The sequence below is a fragment of the Poecilia formosa genome, unplaced genomic scaffold (assembly GCF_000485575.1).
Source record: "Poecilia formosa unplaced genomic scaffold, Poecilia_formosa-5.1.2 Scaffold3, whole genome shotgun sequence".
NCBI lineage: Eukaryota > Metazoa > Chordata > Actinopteri > Cyprinodontiformes > Poeciliidae > Poecilia > Poecilia formosa.
This window is the reverse complement of record NW_006799942.1, coordinates 1,417,651-1,428,547: the sequence shown is the minus strand read 5'-3', so window position 1 is coordinate 1,428,547 and position 10,897 is coordinate 1,417,651. Positions and strand designations below refer to the sequence as shown.

At 36.8% G+C, this 10,897-nt stretch overlaps 1 protein-coding gene across 1 annotated transcript in view; it reads right to left on the bottom strand.

The window, feature by feature from the left end:
* Positions 1–10,897, bottom strand: part of LOC103141951 (clustered mitochondria protein homolog) — a 22,178-nt gene that overhangs the window by 9,814 nt on the left and 1,467 nt on the right. The window contains exons 2-13 of the mRNA XM_007557786.2: positions 9,672–10,502; positions 9,443–9,585; positions 8,335–8,506; positions 5,297–5,416; positions 5,113–5,225; positions 4,886–5,040; positions 3,649–3,774; positions 3,456–3,570; positions 3,286–3,378; positions 2,260–2,478; positions 902–1,074; positions 106–411 (exon numbers count right to left, since the gene is read on the bottom strand). Coding sequence (XP_007557848.1) covers positions 106–411; positions 902–1,074; positions 2,260–2,478; positions 3,286–3,378; positions 3,456–3,570; positions 3,649–3,774; positions 4,886–5,040; positions 5,113–5,225; positions 5,297–5,416; positions 8,335–8,506; positions 9,443–9,585; positions 9,672–10,485 — 2,549 coding nt within the window. The 5' untranslated portion in view covers positions 10,486–10,502. The remainder of the gene's footprint in view (positions 1–105; positions 412–901; positions 1,075–2,259; positions 2,479–3,285; positions 3,379–3,455; positions 3,571–3,648; positions 3,775–4,885; positions 5,041–5,112; positions 5,226–5,296; positions 5,417–8,334; positions 8,507–9,442; positions 9,586–9,671; positions 10,503–10,897) is intronic.

Here is a 10,897-nt window from a genome sequence, read left to right as displayed (position 1 = left end):
GTTATTTTTCATGTTTTTATTGTAGGATTTGCTTTTCAATGTTCGTATTTTTCCAGACGTTTTCCAGGCGCGTGATGGTCAAGTGACCTCTGTCCTCTTCCTCACCTGTGCTGGACGAAGGCTTCCACCAGCTGTGGCCGGAGGCTGGCCAGGCCGTGGCGGTGACGCTGCGGGAAGCCGAAGCTGCGGCACGCTGCGGGAACTTCCTGCTGCGCCTCAGCTGACACCAGGAAGTTCAGATCCGGAGGGAAAGTCCGCAGGAGGTCCAAAATGTACGGACGTCCATCGCTGCCAAATATCCCGACTGTGGAGACAGCCGACCGGAGCTCCACAGGGCTGTCGCTGTGGTCCAGGACCTGGTGAGGCTGGATTCTCAGCGACTTACTGCTCTCACCCAGAAGCTCCAAAAACCTGCAAAAACCAAAAATATGGCGCCTTCCTTTAGCAGCATGAATGTGGCTAAAATGTGAAAACTAATGTGATGGCGTGTGGGATACAAAGTTGTAAAAAAATTAACAGCAATAATTTGGTTTCCTTAGCATGTGATAGAAAAATATTCATTTTTAAAACTCATATTTTAACCGTGTTATTCATGCATTTATAAATGCCTGAGTTCCAAACTAAATATTTCATTCACCAGCTAAATATTTAGATAGCAAACTAAACATTTAACATTCAAATTACAAATGTAGTTAGGAAGCTGAATATTTAGTTTGAAAACTAAATACTTAGTCTGTAAACTAAATATTTAGCTGTGAATTAAATATTTAGTTTGGAACTGTAACATTATAAATGTATGTGTAATATGATGAAAATATGACTGAAAAATGAACACTAAATAAACCAAATTCTAATTTTTTTTACTATCTTTACACATGGACGCCATTAGAGTTTTGGTCACCTTGGGTGAGTAAAAACTGTTTTCCCGTTGTCGTTAGAGCCGTAAACTATCTGCTCGAGGTTTTTCTCCAGTAGCCCGGGAACGACGGTCTGAGCAGTGACACGGACGCCGCGATAATCCACCACCGCCGTGCCGAGTGTGTGGAGCCCCTCTGTGTCCACGGATGCATACGCCTGGAAATACAAATATTGATCAAGAATTATATGAGGTTCTGTTGGTTTATCAGGCCTTTAAAGGATCAGTAAGTAAATTTTCTAACAGGAGAAACATCTTAAATCACCTATTAGCATATAATTAACTATCAATTAAAAATAGATTAAATCAAAACCAAACCAAAACATTATCTTCTATCTCAACTGACAGGCTGACAATTAATCAGAGAAGAAACCAGGAAGCCCATTGTTACTTTGGGGGGGCTGTAGAGATCCACAGCTCAGGTGTGTTAATCTATCAACAGGTAAACTATTAATTGCCCACTACACAGAGCAGAGAGTGACAAAAAGAAAGCTGCTTGTGAAAAAAACAAAAACAAAAAGTTCTGTTTGCAGTGTTTTTCAAAGGGCTCTGGTAAGGAGCTAAATCAGGGCCATAGAGTTTGGACAATAGACAAAAAAAATCGAAGCTGAAAAATTGTTTTGAAACTGGAAAAAAAATTAACTGAAAAAATTGAAATAGATTTTGAAACTGAAATATTTTAAATTGAAAAAAAAAATTAAGCTGAAAAAATTTTTGAACAGGAAAAAGTTTGAAACTGAAAAAAGATTTGAAAGTGAAAGGAAAATTATTTCAAGATAAAACCATTTTTGAAGCTGAAAAACAGTTTTTAAGTTTTTGAAACCGAAAAAAAAGTTTGAAAGTGAAGAAAAGGTTTGAAATTGAAAAATGTTTAAAAGTAAAAAAAATTGAAGCTGAAACATTTTTAGAAACTGACCAAACAGAATTGGAAGTGAAAAAATATATTAGAAAGTGAAAAGAAGTTTGAAAGTGAAAAAAATTGAAACAAAAAAAATGAGCAAAACTATTTTTCAGATTAAAGATTTTTTTTTTCAGTTTCAAACTTATTTTTCAGTTACAGATAAACATTTTCAGTTTCATTTTTTTCCCATTTTGAACAAACTGGACCCCAATTTAACTCCATAAGTGAGCGAATACATTGTAGCAAAATCTGATTCTACAAAATATCAACAAACAGGGAAGTACAAACAACCTATTCTGGTTTTCATTATTTTTCTTCCATTTTGAAGTGATGAATGATATCACATATAACGTATTACACTGTTTTCCTAGTACACAAAACCCCGTGGAAATACGTTGAAGTTTGAGGCTGTAATGCGGAAACGGTCAAGGTTAATAAACACCTGAACTCCTCTCAGGTCACACATGGCAGCAGCGTGAGCGGCAGCATCGCCCCCTACTGGCGCGTAGTGGTCCGACATGTCGAATCCCTGGCTGAAGAAGAGATTGTTCCACACAGAGACGTGGAGGTGAGGCGGCTCCCCTGGGTTCAGCGGCATGACGTTGCCCTCCGTCATGGACACGGCACCCTGAGCTGCAGCGGCCACAAAGTCACTGTTGATCTGCATGGAGAGAAAAACAAAACATCCCCAAAGGAGGAAGAGAAATTATTACAGAAAATTATACTGAAATAAGAGTAGAAGCACTTCAATGTTACTCAAGTAAAAGTACAAAAAAGTATTTGGTAAAACTCTACTCAAGTACTAACTGATCAGATTATCAGTCATTTAATATTTAAAGATGACATCATCAAACGGACCAACATATGAATTTAAGTGGAAATTTTGGTATTTTAAGAACAAAAATGAAAATAATTCAATATGACAAAACGAGGCAAAATATATGTTTTTTTCCAAAGCAGTTTCTTTTGATAAAAAATGCTAACAAAAACGGCAGGAGTTTGGTGAATATTTGGTTAAAACATTTTTGTTTTTCATTCAGTTGGTAGAAAATCCAGAAATTTTACTCAAGTAAGAGTAGAGTGCTTCATAATAAAATTATTCAAGTAAAACTAAAAGGTACAGTGTAGCAAAAATACTCCTAAAATACTCCTTATTTCAGAATAAGTAGGTTAAAACATTTTGTGCACATATGAGAAGCTTCAGACTCACTTCAAACTTGAGCAAGTTCTTCAAAAAAGTTGCTCAAGTGAATGTAATTGATTAAATTAATCACCTTTGATTATATGATTATGGAGTGAAATGAAATGTTTTGTTCATAGATGAATAAAAAAGTCAGCAATAAGAGAGTTAAGAGACCAATACTTTGATTTCAGGTTGTATATGTTTGTGGGAGAGTTTCAGGTTAGCGTTAGATTCAGAGATCCTACGCCTGGAGAAGTTTGAGAAACACGTCTTTGTTCTTCTCACCCTGAAGAGTCGCCTGTCTCTGTGCCGCCGCTCCAGCAGCGAAGCTCTGGGAAGTTCTCTGGATCTCTGCAGCTCCTCGTTCCAGTCTCGAATCTGCACAAACGTCAGTGTCACCATCAAACCCAGCCTCTTAGCCTCTCTGCTTACTGATGCTGTTTGGCGTTTGTAACCTGTCCATCTGTCTCCTCTGAAGTAACACAGTCCAGGCTGTGATCTCCAGGAGGCGCCGCCCAGGCACACACCTGGACCGGAGCGCGGATGCACTCATACGGGTGCTGATAAACTCTGGATCGTGACAGAGATAGGTTTTTTATATAATGCTGTGACACCCTTTTCTATCATCAACAAACCCAGAGTGTTCACCTCCTCTTCTGCAGGGCGGCAAAGTTTTTCCTGAACGAGGGACTGAGCTGACTCAGGAGATCGACCAGAGAGTGACAGAGGATTTTAGGAGCTGCAGGTTTGGGGTTGAAGTTGAAGGCATTGGACCTGCAGCAGAAAGACAACAGCTGTCAAGGCTGTAACCTCTAAAGTATGACAGCGAATTAAGGCCATCATAAGAAAACAGGAGGAGTACATTTCTGCCAAAAAACACAAAGATATTCTAGAGAAAACAAGAAAATTTCTGTGCTCAAAAGTCACAAATTTGATTGGGAAAATTCTGGAATTTTGATATTAATCTAAAAAAATTTCTAACAAAACATGAAGATTTCTGAGTTGGATGAGTTTAAAATTGATCAAAACCCAGAAATTTCCAAATTAATCTCAGAAATTTTCTAGAAAAATGAGAATTTCTGAGTTTGAAAAATCAAAACATTTCTGTAAAAACTCATAAATGTTTAGATTAATCTCAGAAATATTCTGGAAAAACGAACATTTCTGAGATTATTCAGAAAATTTCTGAAAGTCAAGAACATTCAACTTTTGAAACTCAGAAATTTCAAATACTTTTCTAAAAATTTTCAGAGATAAATCTCAAAATGTCTGATTTTGAAATAGCAAAATTTGGTGGAATTTTACTCTTTTTTCTATCTGCTGTAGTCCTAAAGTAAGTTGCTCCAGAATCAACCAGATTTTAAAATTTCAGCAACTTTGTAATGAAAAAGACAAGCTCTATAAAATGTTCTATAAAAAGCATGGAAATTTCAGTGTTTGAAAAATTTTAAATTATCTATTAAAAACTCAAAAATTTTGAGATTAATCTCAGAAAAGTTTGAAAAGTCAAAAATGCTTAACTGTTGAAACTCACAAATCAAAATAATAAATCAAAATACTTATAGTGACAAAACTTTTTTCACAATAAATTATAATCAATACAATATATGCCCACTTCTGCTGAAAATACCAATAAGCGTTAGACAATTATTTTTACTATTAGTTTTTAGAAGTAGTTTTTTGTTTACTAATTTTGAAGTTAATGGATCACCAAACTATGCTGCAAAAATTCCAGTGGAGAATCGAAATCTTTGCAGCCAAATAGTTTCATGGTAATTTAAAGCTCCTTTAAACAAAGGAGCGTCCCAAAAATACTTACTCTGAAGATATTTCAGAATAACTAGGTTAAAACATTTTGTGGACGTATGAGGAGCGTCAGACTCACTGGTTGAGGTAGAAACCCCGTGTGCAGCAGGTGATGCTGAGCTCTCGCTCCTCCATCGTCAGGATGCTGATGTACATCAGGTCTCCGTGCAACTTCCTGTTTCCTGGAGGCGGGTTCCAGCTGCTTATGTTCAGGACTCTGAGGCACTGCAGAGGCTGCACACGTCACCCAGTGTTTAACACAACTCACCTCAGGCATGTTTCCACTTATCCAGACTGAGTTCTCACCTTCCAGTCGTCTCTGATCGGCTGCAGGGGAGTAAGACGTCTTTCCTTACATCCAGGCAGGATGTAAAATGGAGGGCTGCGGGACACTGAACCCTTTTCCATGCTGTCACTTTCTGAAGCAATGAATACAGCGGTTAAAATGTTGAAGGTTTCACAAAGGCGACTAACCAAGGAGTGACGTTACCTTGATGTGCTCTGGTGAATAAGGACAGGTAGGACAGCGAGCGGCCTGCAGGGTCGAGGCTCCGCAGCAGGTTGCGAACGTGACGCAGATGAACACGAACATCCCGCACTAAGTACGAATCTGAAACAAGATAAGCCATGTTTTAAAGTAAAACTATGGCTAAAAGTTTTAAGATTGATTAAAAAAATCTGTACAATTTGCACTGAGATTGGATAAAGTGCAGTTGATTAACGAAAGTGAGCTGTATTCCAAAATAGCTATTTTAGCTGCGTTAGCCACAAAGCTACCTGCTAGCATAAATTTGGTGATTTTATGGTTAGCTCAGGAGAGAGATTTGCTCTAAACAAGAGTAGTAGAGTATTTTTTTTTTACCAAGCCCCTTTCAGACAACTTTGTCAAAGAAAAAATTAGCAATTTCATTATAAATAATGTTTTATTTTAACACAACAAAACACTTTGTCACAATAAGAAATGAACAGTGGACCCCGTCTTATCCCAGGTTCATATGAACTTCATTGCAAAACATAAAACCTTATCCAGTAGTTTTGTCTAGTTTCTAGTACAAATATCTTTGTCTGCTTGAAATAAGACAAAGCTAATTAAAAGTAACATTTCAGCAAGATATAGGTCAATGACTCCTTAATATTGATGAAAAAGTATTTGTTCAATGGCAGACTATTTCACTTGGGAAAAATGTCTTGTTATAAGTGTCTCCCAGTGGAACTAGTACTTAAAAAAAAAATCAATGTTAAGGAATTATTTACTTAAAACAAGACCTATATATTCCTGAAAAGTTTGTTTTTCTTATTTCAAAAGTTTTAGGGTTGATTAAAAACAAACAACAACAACAAAAAAAAAACTTGCTTGGAGATTAATCTCAGAGATTTTCTAGAAAAGGCATGGAAATTTCTGAGTTTGAAAAAATGCTTGACTTTGTACTTGAAACTAGACTAAAACACTTGTCAAGATTTTGTATTTTGCTAACCTATTTGTGAGGTTTTTTGACCCTGTGGTCAAGAAACACTCCAGATCTTAATCCCACTGAAAATCCTCAAAAAAATAAGTGAACAAAATCAAAAATTGTGACATCTTCCAAGCACGGGTAATATCTGAATGGGAAACAAACAGTAATGCTGTAATTTACATGAGAAAGTTTAATTCATTATTGGAACTTTACATAATCTGGATTATTTTTAATTAAGGTATTTGAAACACATCAAATGTTTAATGTTGAATTGTCAGTGAAAAGGTTCTTACAGCATTTAAGCTAAAATGTTTTGGGGGGAAAAAAACCCCAAACATTTGACAGTCTCAAAACTTTTGGTCACAAATGAAGTTCATAACAAAAACAAATAATTAAAAGACAAAGATTCACTTCTTTGTGTGTTAAAATATAAAACTACCATAATAAAACCATAACTATATGTGAGCTACATCAGGTGTCAATAAGGCTTGGAAAGTTCCTGAACATTGTAGAGCATTCTTCTTCTTCTCCTTCTTCAGGATTTTCTGCTAGCAAACAGAATCCATAATTAATTAGGCTGAGTCGTCCAAGTCCTGAAGCAGCCCAGAGCATCACACCGCCATCACCATGTTTGACTGATGTTCATTTTCTGCTGTTAGTTTTAACTTGGTCCCAGTTTTGTCTCGTTGGTCCACAGAAATGTTTTCTCCAACGTCCCGGATCATCAAGTTTTTTTCTGAGAAAAATGAATCAGGCCTTTGTGTTCTTTTGGTTGGTGGATAACGGCTCTCACTATGGTTTCTTTGGAGTCCCAAAACTTTAGAAATGGCTTTATAATCCTTTATAGATTGATAGATGTCTCTGACTTTGATTAATACTTTATTAAACATTTATTAAAACAGGAAATACCATGAACTCCTCATGCCGAGTTGTCGGGTGGCAAAGATTATAAATTAATGCATTCCTCCATAGTACTTAACTTATTTCCAATTGTGCTTGTATTTTTCTTTAGATCGGGTTTTGGTACATATTGCTTTTTGAGATATTTTGCTCCACTTAATGATGTCAGACAAGTTACAGTGCATATAAATAATTTCTTAATTTTGCAGGTCTTGCAGTGAACAGCTATATTACCACATAAATCTTGGTTGGTTTTGATAGCTTCATTTCCCTCTGATAATTGCACTGCAAAAACAGAAAATCTTTACAAGCATTTTGTCTTTTTTCTAGCACAAATATCTTTATCCACTTGAAGTAAGACAAAACTGACTTAGAAGTAACTTTTCAGCTTGTTTTAAGTCAATCATTCCTTAATATTGATGAAAAAGTACTTCTTCCATTAGCAGATTATTTCACTAATAACATGATAAATTTTTATCATGTTATTAGTGAAATAATCTTGTTATAAGTAAATTTATAAAACTTATAACAAGTGTTACAAATTCCTTAATATTAAGGAATATTAATATTAGTTTAAATAATATTAATATTATTAAAGAATAATATTAATTTTCCTTAATATTAAGGAATATTAAGGAATGTTCCTTAATATTACTTCCTTAAAACAAGCTCCTATATCTTTCTGAAAAGGAACTTGTCAGTTTGTTTTTCTTATTTCAAGTGAACTAAGATATTTTCTCTAGAAACTGGACATAAAACACTTGGTCATTGTGTAATTTGAAAACTGCTTTTTGTATTTACTCACATTATTTATGTTTAATTTTAAAACTTTTGACTGAAAAAAAAAACAAATAAATCTCTCCAACTTACTCACTATGGTTCATATTTACAGATATATAAAAAGACCCACAAAGTGAAATGATTTGGTGACTTTTTGTGTTTTTTGTCAACTTTAATAGTTATATTTTCAATGTTTGGTTACTTCTCACTAAATTTGCTCAATTTTCAGCTTTTTCAAAGCAGCTGTCAGCATGTAAGTATGTAAAATGTTCAGACTGATTCTCTTCTGGTAGCTTCCGGTCCAAAGTCGGATGAAGATACAGCTTCAAATCAAATGATTGTCGTGAAAAGCGGTGAGTAGAGAGGATGAGGGGAGAAAGTTAGAGTCAGTTACCCTCCACCACCCTGATCAGCGCCCCCTCCTGGATTCCCTGGATGGAGCCCAGCTTGGCGGCGCTGTCCAGGACGGCGCCTCCCAGCTGCAGGGAGAAGCAGGAGTGGTGGCAGGTGAGTTCATGATCCATCAGCACCTGATGGAGCTCAGATACCGACATCTGCCTTGACACCTGAGAGGGGAGGATAATCAATCAATCAGTCAATCAAGTTCATTTGTATAGCACATTTAAGTCATACAAACACAAATACACAGTCATGAAGACACAAACAACCTGAGGGAAGTTGGAACCTCATCTTCAAATCAGACAGAATTGGTGTCAAATGTTTGTGCTACGTTTGTGAATCAAAACTTTTTGTTTGTGGTGCTATCATTTTAAATATACTAAGAAATGTTTCCAGAGGTCATGAAAGGTCAACCCCCACCCCCAGCTTCTCCAAATCAGACAAAACTGGCGTCAATCAACTCAACTACATTTATGCTGGTTTGTGCAGCAAAAGTCTTTGTGCTGTTTTGACTTTGAACCTTTTAATGAATGTTTAAAGGTCATTTTGATTTTGTAAAAGTGGGGGTCAAAAGTGGTTGACCTTTTGACCCTTAAACTTTCATTAATATCTTCAAAGCCAAAGCAGCACAAACCAAAAATAATTTGCTGCACAAATGTAGCACAAACGTTTAACACCAGATTTGTCTGATTTGAAGAACGAACTTCACTCAAGTCAAACATTACCGTTGTTACACATCAGAAATGTGGATTGATGTTTCATTTATAATGTTTGAAAAGCAGCAGGTGGGTTTTTAGATCAGATTTAAAGGAACTCAGTGTTTACATCCGAGTCTGAAATGGTGGTGATCCAGACTACCAATCATTACCAATCAGTTTATAAAAACACACAATTACAAAGTCATAAAGACTGTCAATGATTGAGCAAACACCAAAATCATTCAGATCAAAATGTTGGTCAGTGTTTCATTGATTATATTTCTAAAATAACTCTATTGCCAGAGGAAGGACTTTAGAAGTGGGTTGATGCACTCTATCGCCAGCAGAGTGATCAAATGGGGGGAGGTAGAGGCACTTTTAGGAAAATACTGAAGAAAGCAGAACCTGAAGATCAAAACTTTCAGCTCCAGGTGGCTGAATTCGGACTGTAAACTCGTCCTCATGAAGATCAGTGGCTTCTCCATCACTTGGCAGAGTTTTTCTCTTGTTGGACAGTTGGACATCCTCAGAGGTTTCTGAAGCCACACCTGAGGTTTGAAGAATTAAACCTTAAACATCATAATAACAGAATGTTGCACATAAATGTGAACAAAGATGGACGCCGATCACCAACCTTTGACAAGCGGCTCCTCCTCTGAAAGAGGCTGCAAACCATTTTTATCCTGATCCTCCGTTTCTCTCTTTATGTTTTCCGCATCGTTCATGTGAGTCTCGTTAAATATGGACTCGTCTCCTGGCTCATCAGTGTGGATAATTTCATTTTTTACATTATGAACTCCTGGATCTTCATCACTTCGGTCATGTTTTACTTGGAAGTCCTCATGAGTGTTGTTGGTTTCACGTTCTGCACCAAAGTATTCGGTCCTCTCAGAACCTTTTCCACTGGGATGGATCAGTACCTGGTGCTGCTCAGTCCAAACAAACCCTGCTACGCTCTCTTCGTGAAGCTTGGTGTTTGGCTCCATTTCTGATTTTGCTTTTGTTGAAGTTGTGATGCCTTTATCGTCCTCCGTCTGAATTTCTGCCTCAGAGTCAGTCTGAGTCTGAACCTCCGCACTAATCTGAGTCTCCACTTCGGTTTGCGTCTCCACCTCAGAGAAACACCTGTCTCTTCCGTCCCTCGCGTCTCCTTCATCTCCCTGCGCCTCGTCTTCTTCAGAAACAAGCAGACACACCATGGGCTCCACCAGAGTCACTTCGCCTGCAGGGTTGCTGCTGAGTATGATGTCAGGAAACAGGAAGTGCTCTGGCTCAAGAGCAGGGTTTGCTATACCAGTTGAAGGGTTTATCATGCTGTCATCCAAAGAGTCAAAATCGCTTTCCTCGCTTGATAGAAGAGGGGATTCCTCAGCGCCGCGTTGAACCGGATCATCCGGCTGCTTGAAGTAGCTTAACAATCTGCGGCAGCACTGGAAGATGTTTCCCATCGTCACGCCGTGCCAGGCTGGACACAGAAAAAATTGTTTTTAATTTTGCTATTTGTTTTTATCTGGTATTTACCAAATGAGAATAATTTTGGGACTCCTAATTTACAAGAGAAAATTAAATTTGATTTAATGTGAGGAAGAAAAACAGAATAGAGTGTAAAAATCTAGTTTCAGCTCTTTGTGGAGCTTTAGATCCAAATTAGCTGAAGTTTCCTGTTAAATTTTCTATAGAATGTTGTCAGAATTTTTCTGAAAAAAACATACTTTTAGGATTATTTTTACTTCTGTACTTTTTACTTTAATTTTAGTAATTTTATTATGAAGTATTTCTAATCCTACTTGAGTAAAATTTATGTTTTATATTTATGTTTTAACCAAAAATTAATTGAAATTCAGGTAACACTTTATTTGA